Genomic DNA, 16845 nt, shown 5'->3' on the forward strand with positions numbered 1-16845 from the left:
TATGGGCAATTTAGAGTCACCAATCAACCTGACATACATGTTTTTGGACTGTGGGAGGAAACCAGAGGACCTGGAGAAAACCCACACAAGCACAGGGAGAACATGCAGACTCCACACAGAAAGGCCCCTGATGGGTTTCAGACCAGGAACCTTCTTGATGTGAGGCAACAGGGCTAACCAGCTTTGAGGTTGGAAAAATTACAAATCATATTATTATTAATTATTCAGATTGTGTTTTAACCACCTGGGAAACTTCCTGTTCAGTGGCGTCATTGTTCAACCACATGGAAACGTTAAAAAACATTTTGTGCTTCATTTTTTCCCACACTGACACAAAATACATTCTGACGTATCTTATGTCTTTGGAAACACGTGGACCTCCACTGAAAGCTAAAATAAAGTTTTATGGGTTTGAACTTTGACTTCACAGCTCGAGGCTGACGCCGTCATGGTGGGTCTGTGGGACTGAAGAGTTTAAGAAACGTAGCTGCTGACGACTCGTGGACCAGCGATGTCTGCGTTTGCCTCCAGCTTATCTTTTCCTAGAAAGCCTGAGTGTATTAGAATCAATTACAGCACCGATGGGTCAGCAGCATCACTCTGATACAGAACCACAGGGACCTCCGGCCCACATAACTTTGACCTGAAAAAACAACCACAGCTGCAGAGACAAGCTGCTGTGTGAGGAAATGCAGCTACAGTGTGTGCACAAAGGTGTGTTTTTCCCCGTGTGTGTGTGTGTGCAGACATGTATGCATGACGTCTGTGTGAAATAGATAGTAGCATGTGACATATATATACGTGTTTGTCGTCACTTAGGTTTCAGCCTGTTCATCTTCCTGTCTGTTCATTCATAAATTCAGCTTTAGCAGACACACTGTCTGTCTGGGCCCGACCACCACAACACACATAACATTTCACAGAGGTGTGTATTTCTGGATGGAATACGATCAGTGAAGAACCTGCAGACGTTCCAACACAGAAACGACCAAATGACCATAATCAGTCACTGTAGTTGTTGCAGGTCAGCGTCGGTCACTGAGGTTTGGAGGTTTTTGTGGTTAATGCCCTTATGTACCAGTCCCCTTAAAGTTTGATTCAACAAAACCAAAACTGAGATGTTCTTCTGATGGACTAAACCTAGAAGAGAAGATCCTGTCCTGTGAAACTCTGTGGGGACCTGGTGGGTGTCTGATTAATCAGGGTCCCCCCAATTCAAAGTGTGATTTCCTGCACGGAGGATTTGGTGTGCTGCCTCCAGACAGAGGGAACGTGATCAACTCAAACATAAAACACTCAACAGTAGAAAATCAACATTTAATCTACAGAGTTAGATTGACAGGCAAAGTGGAGACAGACATACTTCAGTTCTGATCTCAACGCTTTTTTTTTTTTTTAGGCACGGGGACATACATTTAAAAATATCATATATTATAGCATATATTATTCTATGTAGCATAAAACCTCTTTACCATAACAATGTATGCACTTCATCATTGGCTGTACAAAAATACATTTAAGTCTCTCTCTCTCTCTCTCCCTCTCTCTCTCTGTACATCGTGTGTGTGTGTTTTTGTGCATGTGTGTGAGTCACCTAATGTTTTCTATGCTGAGCATGTACGTCTGCGTGTGTGTGTGTGTGTGTGTGTGTGTGTGTGTGTGTGTGTGTGTGTGTGTGTGTGGTCCTCTTCTCGCAGCTGTGGTTCAGCCAAAGTCGATGCGTGGCCGGTACTCAAGAACCATGGGATATGTCTGAGGAGGAGACGGTAAATATTAAATAAATATTCAGATATATCGAACACAAATCTTTGATAAACACTGAGTCACTGAAGTGACTGAAGGTTTTACACCAACAATTTTACACCAACAGGACAAGACAATGTTTGACTGAGGTAACAGGGAAAAGATCTTTTTAAAAATCAAAAATATTAATGCAACATCAGTAAAAACAGTAAAATAATAAGGTATAGACAGACTGGGCAGCTCCTATTTAATCTGATTTCCAACTGCAAACTTCTTCAGAGCTAAAGATGAATATAAAACTGGATCCATTAAACTGTCCAGGATCCAGCAGGCTGACACAGACCCAGCGTCTGATGCAGAAGGGCCATAAAAGAGAAAGTAAAAGGGGCCTGGCTGATGCTCGCTCTGCTGAAGCTCAGCTGAAAGGTTCATTTCTGAAATGTTGTAAATCTGGAACAGACCTGATGGACTGAAATTCAACATGTAGTATCTTTGAAATTCACAACAAACCAGATTTAGATTACAGTACAGTATATTTATAGGCCAATCATCCATATCACTTATCCTGCAGAGAGTCACAGGGGCTGGAGCTAATCCCAGCATGCACTGCATGAGAGGCGGGTCCACCCTGGACAGATCAGTAGCCAATCACAGGCCTGACACACACTCACGTTCACACCTACGGGCAATTTAGAGTCGCCAACCACACAGACTCCACACAGAAAGGCCCGGGGTCCACCTGGGTTCAGACCCACAACATTCTGCGGTAAGGAGACACCACTGTGCCCCCTCGTACAGACACCCTCCTGTGATGCGGCTGTTAAATCAGTCATGCAGCCTCTTGCTGCTGACAGTTCCCAGCAGGTAGTCTCTTGACCTCCCAGGCTCATGCAAGACCTCACTGGCCTTGAAGCTCTCTGAGCTGATCCATCCCTCGCTGTCTTTAAAGAACCGCAGTGTCAGCGCTGACTGCGACACTCCGGTCGCCTTTGACTGGGAAACACACGTGAACCAGTTGAAGATGGTAGCTGTCGTTCTCATGAAAAATTCAGGGAGAAAAAAGGCGAATACGTGCGTCAGAGCAGCTGCAAACTGAAGAGTGTGTCCTGTTTTTGGATGGTGCAGCTGCTGTCATCTCCTCAGGCTTCCTGCGCTTTGCTGCATCATGTCTGAGAAAAACAACAACCCGGAGTCCGATCTAACCAGTCTGTCACTGCGACTCCGTGCCTGGATCTCTGACATGCTTTCACTCAGCATTTCTGCCTCGAACAACTTTAATTATACTGCACTCACACATATTCTCTGCAGCTGTCAGCCACTTTCACAGGATTTTGTTCTGGTGTCAAATGACTGAAATGAAGACTCGTGCAGCACCAGCACATCTCCACAAACCCTCTGAAACTTCATTTGCTGTCAAATGCTGTTTGGTACAGCAGTTTTTTTTGCATATCCTGCAGGAATATGTGATTATTATGTTTAATGCTGCTAACAAAGCTTTTTCCTGATAAGGTCACAGCTGTTTCTTCAACCAACACAAAACCTTTAAACTGTTCACGACTAAACAGTGAAACATACAGGAAGTACCTAAATAACATAGCAGGCCTGTGTATTCTGTAAATTTGATGTAATATGTTATTTACATCCTGGGTTTTTCTCTGCACTGTTGCTCTGTTCACATTCCTTTTCAATATTTGGATCCAGACTCTTTCTGTGTCAAGGACGCTGGTTCCCCTTGAGCTGGTTTGTTGTTCGGACTCATCCTTGAAAAAGTGAGTCTTAAACCTTCCTGAGCATGCTGCGTTTGAGACACTGGGGGATGGAGGTGTTTTGAAAAGAGCTTTGGGTTTCATGGTTAAGATTTGCTCCCTCATCCAGGCTAAAAGCTTTTCCTGCCTCTGGACTAACGCTGCCAACACCTGAAATGGGTTTGTATCGACGAGGCGATTCCTCAGTTAGAGGAGGAGCTGCCGTTTGCGTCTTTGGGTGATCTCAGAAATAAACTAATGTGAGTTTGGCCTGAGCAGAGTAAACCTGGACAGGTCATGTGGCTTTAGACTGAGTATCGTGTTTAAACTCGACATCCAGACTACACCGTACGACACTACGGGTATACCTGTATGAGCAGATGTACAAATATCTGCAGATGTTTGATGTTGGTCACTAAAAAAAAAAAAAATCAACTCATGTATGTTGAGATTTGATCATCTACAGATTAAATTCTAAACATACTGTTTCCATTCAGCAACAAAACCAGTCCCAGAAACAGTTTCCATCCTGGATTATGATGTTTCTGCAAAATCTCACTTTCATATTTGTTTCAATGGAGCATCACTGAAAAAATATTTATATAATGGACCCTCCTCCTCTTCCTCACATTATTGGACTTTAAAAACACACAGTGGACACAGTCCATTTCGGCCTAATGGAGATCAGTGTCTATCTGCTCCCATGTCAGGAGGATGAAGCTGACGAATGATTCGTATCTTCTTCCTCTCCCTGTTCTGTCTCCAGTCCTGACTCTCATGCTTCATAACCGTCTCTCTGGCCCCCTCTCCATCACTCCTGTCCTGACTTCATCCTTAACCAGACAGGTGTTAGTCCTCCTGACGGCCTGATTCCTGTCTGCTGTCATCGAGCAGAGCAGAGGTGGAGGAAACACAGATGACTTTGCTCGTAATGAAACCAGACCTTAAAAAGACCTTTAACTCAGCGTTTCACCCAGAACAAGACGTCTCCACATATTCAAACTCTGCTTCAAAGCAACAGTCACATATAGTCTTTGAGACTGAGGCTTTACAAGGCTGTGTTTTTGTATCTGTGTGTGTCTGTGTCCGTTGTTTTAATCCTATTGCCCAACAACAGTTTGTGCACTGATCAGTATTAAACTGTTCAAACCTCCTCTATGTCAGATCCCCTCTGTTCTCTGGATAAAAACAGGTCGGAACAGGTACAGGTTTCTGAATGTGTTAAACCACAATTCTGCGTAGACAGAGCTGGTGCTGGTCCTCAGCAGCAAAGCTGAGGCAGTGGAGTATATGTAGTTTTATTCAGGTTTTGAAGAAGTACAGTGTGTGAAGAAGAGGCAGAATGTGTAGTGAAAGGAAGTAAAGCTTTCTTTCTCTCGGGTTTAGACCAAGACTTCCTTCTCTTACAGAACCAGAGTCGTGAAAGATTCTTGGAACAGAAACGTTCTTCCTGCAAAAAACGATTTCAACAGAGAAGCCATTCAACAGGTTTTCACACATGCATGCACACACAAACACACATTTTAGCTGCACTAATTCTGAGAACATTCTGTTTATTTACTTTCATTCTTACCCTGACTGCATCATACTGAAACCTCCGCCTGCCAGACCTGAGCCTAACCCTTGTTTGGGTCTAATTAAACTTCAAATGTTAGACATAAAATAAATGTTCTGCACTGTGGGGATGAGCTTCGAGGCTCTCTCCATGGTGAGTTCCCACAGTGCGAAACACACACTCACACACACACACACACACACACACACACACACACACACACACACACACACACACACAAATAAATGCTTTCCTGCACCAGTGCGTCGAGACATTTGCATGCAAGCATGCACACAAACAGGAAGTGAAGCTGACAGGCTTACATTCTCTCCATGCAGCCTCCATCGGGTCATGTAGATGAACTCCAGAGTGTGATCCCTGCCCATGATCTCTCCGTTACACAGCACGTCCAGCTGCACATGGGACAGAAACGCCGTCACAAACCAGATCCATGTAAATTTGAACAAGAGAAATAAACTAGTTCATTTGATGTCGGAGTCAAAATAAAAGTGTGGTGTGAAAACCTGCCAGAGGTGGGAAGCAACTGAAAACGACCAGGGACAATAAAACAAAAAGGGTCTCAGCTCGAGTGCACAAAGTGAAAGGAGAGGGGAAGTTCAGTGTGGTTGGGGGGGGGGGGGCGTCTTACAGAGTCTACAGCAAATATGCAAGTCAACAGCTTTTAATCCTCTGAGCTGACGATGATAATGATTATCGAAACAGAATATTAATGAGCATCTGGCTTCACAGACACTGACTGAGACCTCAGCCTCTGCACGTCTTCTTCATTTATCTTCTGGAAACCAATACAAATAACCCGTGTCAGATTAGTGCTTCTTATCTCAGCATTAAACTGGTGTTGGTATTATTTAACTTTAAGTTAGCCTGATCTGATGACGAATGACTGCAGGCTGGAAGAAAACACACAACAGGTGCAGTATTCGTCAGTGCGTCAGGGCTCGTCACTAGCATATATTCTCTCTCCACGCTGACTTCAGCAGATGAATGAAGTTATTCATCACAGTACGAAGCCTAAACGAGCTACAAACTGAGCTAAGCCCTTCTAACTGATTATATAAAGGCGCCCTGGAAGAAATGAGAAACTTTCCCTACATTTCTTCTTCTGAGGAAAAAAAAAAAAATTCTTGGCAGTTTAGTCAAAAGTTGTGTTTTCCTCTAAACGTGGAGGAAGCTGTTTCTTACCTCGTAAGAGCTGGGCAGCTTTAGTTTAAGACTGAGAAACTTCTTAATTGTTCCCACAGTGACTCTGCTGGAGCAGCGGATGAACCTCTTCATCAAATCCTAATTGGACGAGAGACAGATTCTGTTACTCCCTGATTTAATGAGAGCGGCAGCTAGAGCATGAATATTATAATTTTCCAGGAAAAGGCTCGGAAACACAAACATTGACACAGGGTCAGGTCCTCACAGTCCAAGAGCTTTGGAAACCAAAAGCATTTCTCTGCTCTTTCTTAAGGATTGCTGGTGAAAAAGAATCCCAACACACCGTGACCGTACTCTCCCCAGACTGTCCCGTGTCGTGCAGGCAGTCCAGACAAATCGCTATCTGAGGATCGCTCCTGTGGAAGTCGTCATCGCCGCCACCGTCACCATCGTCACCACCGCCATCGCCTCTGACATCAGGCAGCCCGAACCTCTGACACCTCAGGTTCTCTGCTGTGGTTTGACACAAGCGTTCACACACAGACAGACGTAAACAGCGCTCCTGTACAATGTGTCATCTTTTTCTTTTGTATCACTTTATTACAACAGCATCACAATGACATGACTGAAGACTCATAAATACTAAATAATATGTGACATATTAGCAAGAACTTCCCAGACATCGAGCCGAAAATCTGATGATTAATGAAAGAACTTGTGCTTTTACTTCAGTCTCCACTAATAACGAGAGGAATTAGACTGAAACTGCGAATCATGAGCTGAGAAGAAATTACAAAACAACCACTGCAAGAAAAGTTTTACTCTTTTTCTATCAAATGACAAATTCCTTTTTCAACATGCAGAGAGTCCAGAGCTCACCTTGACCATTTTCTTTGGGCTGGTTCTTCCTCCAGAACTCGAGTTCTTGCTGCTCCTCTTCTAGTTAACAGGAACAACACATATAAAGAACAAACAGAACAGAGACCCAGAATTCATTTCTGTGAAGACGAAAGTGTGACTCTGATGTTGCCTGGTGTAAGATCAGACTAAGTTTAATGTGCAGATTTTCTTTCCATCCTTATCCTTAGTTTCTCACATTGGCTCCACTACAGTACCTATTGTTCCTACGATGGTGCTGTCCTAAATGAGCCACCTGCACTATGAAAACACGGTGCAGGTACCAGGGACATGCAACACTCGGACTATGTTTTCTCCTCCGGTGAACGAGCAGAAGAAACGTTTTGTTAAAGGCAGCAAACACAGACAAGCTGGACCTTAAGCAAAGCCCTGGTCTGCACAGATGAGACAGGTCTGGTAAAGAGTCCACTGTTTGGAAACCTTAAAGCAGAGTTCCTACGATCTTTACAGCGCTCGACGGGGCAGCACAAGCAGAAATGATGATGTTTGTTCCATCTCTTGGCTGCCACAGCGCTCTGTCAGCAGCGCCGAAGTTATGGAGCCATAAAATTATAGTGCCATCACAGCTTTGGTCGGACACGTTGGCCCTGCTGCACCGAGGAAACCGTACGTCTTCGTCTGGTCTTAAACTCCTCAGCTTCCACCTCACTAAAATAATGTGACACTGACAAATGAAGGCTCCACCGGAGTCAGGGGGGAGTCTCCTCCGTCCTGTGAGAAGATCAGTTAAACTGCAGAGCAGGACGTCAGGAGCTGGAGCATTTTGTTGGTAGCCAGAAATATTCACGCTCTGAGATCCAGGCCAACCAAATAACGAAGATGTGCCGATGATGATCTTTGACCTCAAAGTCTATTTTTATTCACATTACATTTTTCACTGTTGGCACACAGCATCAATTTATGCAGAGCATCTTTGCTGCGTTGTCTGTGCGTGAGTTTGAAACCAGGTCTGCTGTTCGAAGGTCACTGGATCCGAATAATCAGTACTAGAAATAAGCACTGAACAGAAAATATGAAACCGTCTCTATGGGAATGATAAAGAGGCCAACCAAGAACACAGCTCCTGGGTCTGACAGGACATTACAGAGGCGACGGTTAGCTTCTAGCTTTGGATGCTACGGTTTAGTTATATGATCACTAATCAGTCTTAGTTATGGTGTTACCAAGTGTTTGCTCTAGTGTTTATTATAAAACCAAATGCAGCCACAGGTCATAGCTCATGTCTCATCCATAAAGCAGCTTTATCAGTGTGTTGTGTGTTTGCTGCAGAAAGAATAAGGACTAATACATACAGCACATTATTAAATACAGTAGTGCTCTGAGCTGAACACCAAGATCAGGTGTTTCCTCTCTGCTCCAGTGTCTAGTTTAGTTTTCCCACACTGACTAAAGTGCATGTAATTTCAGACTAACTGTGTGTTGTTAAAGTGTCTTTGCAATAAATAACGTCACCGAGGGGCTGTTGTTTAGTAAAGTGACTTTCCTAGCTCCCATGAATAGCAGCAAATTGAACAGAGCCTGCACACTGAGGGGACACACTGATGAGACCATCTGGAAAAAACTCACTTTCTCGAAGTCCGGGCACCAGCTTGAAAATGATCTCCTCCAGGGTGTTGTCCAACCTGAGAACAAAGAGCGAGGAGAAGGGTGAGAAGTAGGCGGAGAAAAGGTTGAGAGAGAGAGGCGAAGAGGAGGGACAGAAGACTAAGTACCTGAGCATCTCCAGCGGGTTGGTCTCGTGCACCTGAATGCCACACTTCGGACAGTCGTTGCTCTCCTCAAAGTGCTGCACGATGCAGCTCTTACAGACTGCAGGAGAAATGAGAGCAACAGACTTTTGGAGGTTAAACTGGTTTCTCCAAACACCAGCTCTGAGGAGGGATCTTAGCTGAGGTCACATTAGGCAGGAGAGAGTTGTGCATGTGTGTGTGTGTGTGTGTGTGTGTGTGTGTGTGGTGTTTCACTCACAGGTGTGCAGGCACTCGGTGACTGTGGTCGGTTTAATCAGGTAACCTCGACACAGGTAACAGGTGATGAAATGGTTAAAGTCTCTCACCAGGTGCTTCCTTCCTGTAGCAGCCATGTTTGGAGTTTTTTTTAGTGAGTCACCGTTTGAAGCTGAAGGGAAGCTGAAGGGTCACACATCCATCCACAACAAGGACGCGTGTTCAAGTGCAGGCTAAAGTCGCCAGCTGCTGCAAAGGTGCAGCAGGTTTTTGTAAGTCCGCCACTGGCCGACACACACTGGTCTTCGCTGCACACAGATCTGAGTGACCTTACTGTGTAAAATCCTGCTCCATCGTTGGCTCAAATTCTGTTTTGTTGTCAGTTTTTGTTTAAGAGCATCTCCCACTTGGACCTTGTTCTGTCTTCACTTAACCATGTTAGTCCCCGTGAAGTAAAAACACACCAGGCTGGTCCGGCCTGTGCCGTCCTGCTTCAGTCTAACAATTCCTCAGGAGTAAGACGTCTCACTTCGCTCCCTTCCCAGCCATTCTCAGTCCGTGAAGGGTCAAAGGTCAGCAGACGACAGCGAGGCCAGCGATGTCTGTGCGTGCAGGCTCATCCCACTCTGTTCAGTCACGTCACAGGGCTTCTGCTGTTGGCGCTGGACTGTGTGACGGCCTTTTAGCTCCCACCTGAGAGAATTAAACACAAACATCAGGGTGGACAGGCCTGAGTGAGGCGCAGAGCGACACGCCGCCCAGAATCAGCGTTCGTCTTCCCGACTCTCTCGGCTCTGAGGATCAGAGGAGGAAGCTGCTCCCGTCATAACCACATGCTGTGATTCTGCCTTGTTCTACTTTTAACGCAGTAGCAGGCAGATTTCCCTGATGTCAAACTGCTGGAATTCAAATTCAATTTTATTCCCTTTTTGAGTTTTTGGGGCTAAACATTCATCATCTCAGCTGCCGTGCACTGACCTTGTTCTACATTCATCTCTCTGGTTTGTGTTCGCCTGCCTGATTTGTTGTGAAGCAGCTAGTGCTAATATCATCCAGCTAGTCATTGTCTTTGCTTTAAAACGTCACCCTAAAGCCTTTTTTTTTTAAATCGTGGGCCTCTTGATTGTCAGCACCTTCCAAAAACACACACGACAGTTGATTTGTGTGTGTGTTCTACAGTACCTGTAGTTGACTTATAGCTGTGTTTGTTGTGTGTCTGTTCTCTGTATGTTTTTGCTTGATGCACTTCCGACCTTCGTGCATCCGTTTCTAGGAAATCAAACTCTGCTCCTTCCCCACTTTGATGGATCTGAATGCATTTTGGTTTCCTGGCTTTAATTAAAGACACGAAACTTTGGAGAGGCAGCTGCAAACCCACTCAGAACTTTCACATTTACTGTGCAAAGTAGTTTGTCAACCGTTTATTTTAATGGGACGGTGTCGGCTCTGCTGTTACGGTAAATGAAGTGAGGAAGCCAGTGAACGTTCGCTGCTGTGGGATCAGTCACTGTACCTCAGGTGTGCCATCATGCAAATGGCACCGTAACACTTAGTGAACAAACTGTTTCTTGGCTGTCAGGCTGGTTATTTTCTTTAACCCACACTGAAACAACAACAACACACTGAGTTCACCTGCTGTTCTTCCCTACAGTATAAACTAGAATCAGAGAAAGGTTGTTGTAAAATGGCAGGTTAAAATAACACGTACGTTGTTGTGTTGTTAAACTAACAGACAGAAACAGGAAGGACAACACTTATTACCACAGTCTGCCAAAATAAATCTTTCTTTAAAGACTTTCTTTAAAGACGTAGACTCTGGGGAATAAACCTGCTCCGTTTATGTTCCTGTTCCAAGATCAAATTAAACGGTTGTGCTGTAATTTAAAATATTCTTCTTTAATGAATAATGAACTAATGAGGTCAAATCAAAGTCCAATATTTTTACTTTGAAATCAAAACTTTGAAACTTTACTTTGAAAACCTAAATCCTTGTATCAGCCTAAATGTATTTTAATGTCTTGTGTGTAATCTGCATGGATCTGGTCTGACTCTAAACACACAGGCCGTACTTCATAACTTCCTGCACCCACAACAGGAACTACAGTACTGACTCATTCTCCTTCCCAAAGTAAAACTTTCTGACAGACTACACCTGCCCACAGGTTTTACAGGTACAGGCCTAAACATCCACATTGAGAACCAGACTTATGCGTTTTGACATCAACGCAGCAGGTTAATGTAACTGTGGTCTTTGCTGGTGTTGTGTTGTTGACCCACACACTGCGCTGCTGAAACCATCTGAGCTCTGTAATTCTGTGTTGACTTTATTCTTCTAAAATGGCATCGCACACGGCGCATGTCGGCACTGTCAGGTGTGCGAACAGCGCCGCGTGCGTGCAGAGCCGCGTGCGTGCGGCTACTCGCTGCAGGAGCAAAGTACCGACAGTGGAAACAGCGTGCACTTCGGTCCTGCTCCCCTTAAGCCTGCGCCGCTTTTTTCTAGAAAAATCTCCAAGTGCGCAGCTCAGAAATCCCCCAGTGTCCGTCAATGAGGCACGCGCACGCACGCGCACGCACACACAGGCGTGTTATTTATTCACAGGGAGCAGATCTGGTTATCTCATCGTTCGGGCGCGTCACGGTCTACGTCACCTGTGTCAAAACAACATCAATGGGCGACACACGCACACCGCAAAGACACGCACGAACGTATCTGTCCACACACGCATGTCGCAGCTCGTCACCGTGCATGTACCCATGTACCTACACACGCATGCGAGCACACGGACCCACGCACGCACGCACGCAGCACGTATCGACGGTAAAAGTTGCAGAGCTTCGTGTCACGGCCTTTTAAACGGCACGAACGGGAAGCGCAACGCACGCGGATTATTTACCGTTTGCGTGAACATACCGTAATCCCGCATGTCAGTGTGCACGGCGACGCACTTTGCGTTTTGGGGAGAGAGAGGGAGAGCGAGAGAGACGGGGAGGGAGGGAGGCTGTCGGAGAGAGGAGGTCCAGCCAGCAGCGTCAAACTTTGGCTGGAACGTAACGCGCCCGACGTCGCTCATGAATCCGCCATCCGCGTAGAAATAATCCCAAATAAAGACTCACCGCTCACACTTTCCCTGGACGGGAACGTCCACCATGACACGGCCCGGTCCTCCCGTTCAGTCAGGTCCGTGGGACTGGGTGAGGAGAGAACGCGGAACTGGTCGGCTCGGATCTGCCCCAGTCCGCCCAGCAGCCGAGCAGGCAGGCAGGCAGGCAGCGGTGGGCGGGGAGCCACCAGCCGAGCAGGCAGGGCTCGGAAACTGAAATCGGTTGTGTAACTGAGTGACTATTGGCCTACAGCACACACACACAAACACACACACACACACACACACACACACACACACACACACAGACACAGACACAGACACACAGCACACACACACACAGCCGTGAGTGTGTAGTAATGAACAGGGACGAGGCGCAGCTGATATTTGTGCAGAGTTTGGGTCACTCTCACTTCCAAACAGCATTTTAATAGAAAACACGACAGATGAAGACGTTAGAGAAGCATTTTCCATGTGAAGAACTTCATTAGAAATAAATCTGCTGCTGTTAATTAGGAAGGAAAGTGTGTGATTAATGGGTAAAACCTTATTTTAGTGTCACCGCTTATTAAAACTAATGATCATATTTTCATATTATCATATTATCATATTTATTTCTCAGAGCACCTGTCATATGAAATGTGCTCTATAAATAAACTTAACAAACTAAATAACTGAGAAAGTTATTTCTAATGCGACATAATAAATTACTGTGCCCAGTAAATGTCTGATGGGAGCATCAGTGTCCAGACAAACACAGTTTAAATGTAGTTATAATGATTATGAATGAATGAATGAGGTCATTCATTCATTAATTAGCTGCGTAAAACCATATTTGCCTGATAGCGCGCCCTGAAGTGACCAGGCCTGACAGACATTAGCGTCAGATCTGGTTCTGTTTTAAAGGTTTAGCTGTGTCTTTGTCAAACGCTAACGCTGCTGCTTTTTCAGGACGTGTTTCATTATTGTGGTTCCACCTGCTGAGAAGCTTTTACTCTTCTGGAAAAAGGAGAAGATGCTGAACTCCACTAACTTCTTGTGTTTCCTGCAGAATAAACACTTCACAGCAGGTGGAACCACTTTGAGCATGTCCTAAGAGTTTATTCTGTAAACACACATGTGGTCCATGTAAACAGTTAAGGTGGAATCTCTGATCAGATTGATTTCAGATGAAGAAATATGGTCCTGCAGCTCGTGGCACCACTATCCCAGGTGTGTTCCTCTCAGCAGGAAGAATAAAAGGGCTGACGCCACGACTTGATGTCTGGAACCACAAACTTTCCAAAACAATACATGTTCCACCTCCCTGTGATAATTAAATCCAAGGAACGCTAGAGATGCCTGTATTTTCCCCCTGGCCTTAGCAGACTCTTGGTCCAGTCCTGACTTACATGAGGGGCCGCTGGAGGGAAAACCAGTGACAGAACCCTGTGGGATCTGACCTCTGCTTCTGGGAACCAGAATGAGTCACCATGACAACAACATTCCCAGTCACACCATGGCAGAGGATGTAAATTCCTTTGATGAAACATTTTCCCTGCAATAATTTTAGTGAAAAGAGGATTTTCTTCTGAGGGACGATTGTCAGGAATGAATCTGTCCCCACCTCTTTCTCATGTGCAGGTATTTCTCGTTGGCCGATCATCAGATCATGACCATCACCAAGAGAGGCATCGCCAACACACAGAACCCACCATAACACACAAATATACTGCAGCACTAATTAAACCAGTCAAACCAGTTTCCCCAGCTCAGAGATCATGTGAAGAACCTTCAAAGTGGATCTTTGCTGTGATCTGGGGTCATGGTTGTGAGCTAAGGACATTGGCAGTTTAGATAACACCACTTCCATATGGGCAATTTAGAGTCACCAATCAACCTGACATACATGTTTTTGGACTGTGGGAGGAAACCAGAGTACCTGGAGAAAACCCACACAAGCACAGGGAGAACATGCAGACTCCACACAGAAAGGCCCCTGATGGGTTTCAGACCAGGAACCTTCTTGATGTGAGGCAACAGTTGATGTAGTAAACAGGTCGTCCCATCAATAACATTTCTTTGTATTTCACAGTCTTTGATTAGGAGGAACATGAAGATGAGACTCTGACAGTTTTGGGATGATTGTTAATTGATGTGCTGCCATTAAAACAGCAAGAAGCTGTTCTGGATGATACAATAATCTAAAGGACTGTTACAGTTTTTAATGCAATTTGCATGTCAGGTTTTATAAATATAAATATATATATATATATATATATATATATATATATATGTTTTTTGGCATGAGTACTTTCACACGTATCGCTAATTTGCATCATTGCCAGTATGAGCAGTTCTTATTAACAAGTCTTATAAACAGACCCAACAGCAGAACAAAACAAACACATTACAATATATGTGTCATAGTGTGTTTGGATGCATGTGGAAAGGGAAACGTTGGGAAGAGAAAACAACGAAAAGAGCGAATGGATAGAAAGACCAGAGCAAGAACGAAGGAAGGAGAGGTCCACAGGTCAGTAACAGAAGGAACATGAGGGAAAAGACAGAAATAATGAGACAAAACAGCAGTGGAAGAGATGAAAAGGCAAAACAGAGAGAGAAGATGGGAGTAAAAGTGATGGAGGAGAAAGATAAAAGTGTATTTAAGATAAAGAGAGAAAGAATGAGAGCAGGGAGGAGCCACGTGGTGAAAGAATCGAGGACAGAACTGAAGAGAATAAGAAGAAGCGGAGGAAGAGCATTAAGTAAAGAGCGATATCAAAGTGACAGGATGCAGATACAGTAGATGCATATCAAAGTGAAACAAAGAGACAGCTGCAGAGAACCAAAGCCAAGGAGAAGCGATTCAGTAAGAAAGAAAAAAGACACAGCCTGAGTGTGACTGAGAGACTCAGCTGCTTGTGAACACACGTTCACCAGCTGGTATTCTTATCTGTTTATTTCAACCACACAAGTGTCATACTTCACATAACGCTCTCACCAGTCTACATAGAAACAGGAGCTAAATATACACTTAGAATTTTATATCTGTGTGAGGCAGACAGAGAGAGAGTGTGTATTATTTACGATATGTTCAGACTCTAATGAGCAGAGCTTTTATACGCTTTTAAACAGAGCTGGACACGCAGCTACATGCTAACACCAGCATGCTAACGAAGCCCAATCACCATGAGAACAGTGGAGGCCAAGGGCAGAGACGAATATGACCAATATCTGAATATGACCACAGACATTTTATAGCTGCTTCTAATGGTCTGAGGAGAAGCTGCAGGTGGCGCTGCTGTTGGCAGCCCCTAAACCGCAGTGAAAGGGTGGAATCATGGCTCCCGCTCTGATCTGATGAACAGTATCTGATTCAATAAGCTGAACTGGCCTAAAATAATCCTCCATAATGATCACTGTTGCTTTTGGTTGGAATATTTGGAGCATTTCTACTCTCCTGAGTACGTCTCCTGCCCAGAGCCACCGTGCTGCCGTGGCTGAAGGTATAAGACAGTTGAACCAACGGTGAGGACGAATTAGGGTTCAACTCGACTTGATTAGTGGTTGGTTGAAGAAAAGTTGGACAAACCTCTGTAGAACAAACGTGAATTAAATTTAAAAAAAAGCTCAGAAGGAGAGTGCTGCATGTGTTTCTGTGCCCTACATACGCTGCTGGCAGCCACTGCTCTATATCCTCACCCTACAGGAATGTGGATCGACTTCTGAACCCCAATTACTGACCACTGCTTCCTCAAATCCCCTCTCCCTCCTTTCCTCCTCCATTCTGATGTGCTCTGTTCTCCTCGTTTGTCTCTTTTAGTACCAGGCGCCTTGTTTTCCCCTGTTTTCTCCGACATCTTTCATGTCTCAGTCCTACTGTTTTATTTCCATTTTCTCCTTCTCAACTCTAAACCTCTAATTTGAACAATTTCCTGACTGCTCTGTCTCTTCTCTGATTTCTGGAGGACGTCTTCAGCAGGTTCCCCAGCGACGGGCTGACTCATCCTCAGCCATCATTTCATTTGCTCTGACTCATTATTCTCTCTACATGATTTACACCAGTCACATTCAGAGAAACACTTACAAGCAGCCATGGATGAGTGCTCGCATGCATAAAGGGAGCGTTAAAATCATGCAAATTTTACTTTCGTGAGCTAGAGAGAAACCCCGGATTGAACTCACAATCATTAGATCTTCAGTCTAATCCTTTCCCTGCTGAGCCATGTCTGCATAAAGTGCTGCTAATGTGAACTATTAGGCCTGATAGTCGACTGTATGTGTCAGCATTAAACTGTGTTTAGATACTTGACAAACTAACCTCTGGGTAGAGCCGTCCTGTGAACAACCTGCCAGTTTATTTCCTTTGGACAAGGAGCTTTTTTATGCAGATTTAATAACTTTGCTTCAGCACTGTGACCTGCTGCGTCTGATTACTATTAGCTGCAGGCAGCAGACGGCAACAGGCAGGAAAAGTTCACGTTCATGTTCAGTAAACGTGCATTAGCTGATGACCCAACAACAGTGATTCATTTAGATTTTTCCACTTTTAACATAACTGTAAACTTCACGTTGGGTCAGTTTCTTCTCAGTCGACACCCCCAGATTTACTGTGGCCTTTTTGTGCCGAGCCCTTTAAAATGGAACCTCATTTTGTATTTATTGTTGCCAAATGCTGAGAACCCATC

General features: G+C 44.7%; 1 protein-coding gene across 2 annotated transcripts; it reads right to left on the reverse strand.

Moving 5' to 3' along the window:
- Positions 1 to 1298: 1298 nt before the first annotated feature.
- pcgf5b (polycomb group ring finger 5b) lies at positions 1299 to 12393 on the reverse strand. Of its 2 annotated transcripts, none has more exons than XM_026309030.2 (9): positions 12189 to 12393; positions 9094 to 9764; positions 8838 to 8934; positions 8692 to 8747; positions 7087 to 7146; positions 6551 to 6720; positions 6247 to 6345; positions 5367 to 5456; positions 1299 to 1752 (listed from the first exon to the last, which is right to left on the reverse strand). In XM_026309030.2, the coding sequence occupies exons 2-9, from the start codon at positions 9206 to 9208 to the stop codon at positions 1705 to 1707; spliced, it is 735 nt and encodes a 244-aa protein (XP_026164815.1). In that variant the 5' UTR covers positions 9209 to 9764; positions 12189 to 12393; the 3' UTR covers positions 1299 to 1704. The 2 variants fall into 2 exon arrangements, with proteins under 2 accessions (XP_026164815.1, XP_026164816.1); XM_026309031.1 differs by lacking the exon at positions 12189 to 12393 and adding an exon at positions 11986 to 12098.
- Positions 12394 to 16845: the final 4452 nt, after the last annotated feature.

The sequence above is a fragment of the Mastacembelus armatus genome, chromosome 15, assembly GCF_900324485.2.
Source record: "Mastacembelus armatus chromosome 15, fMasArm1.2, whole genome shotgun sequence".
Taxonomy (NCBI): domain Eukaryota; kingdom Metazoa; phylum Chordata; class Actinopteri; order Synbranchiformes; family Mastacembelidae; genus Mastacembelus; species Mastacembelus armatus.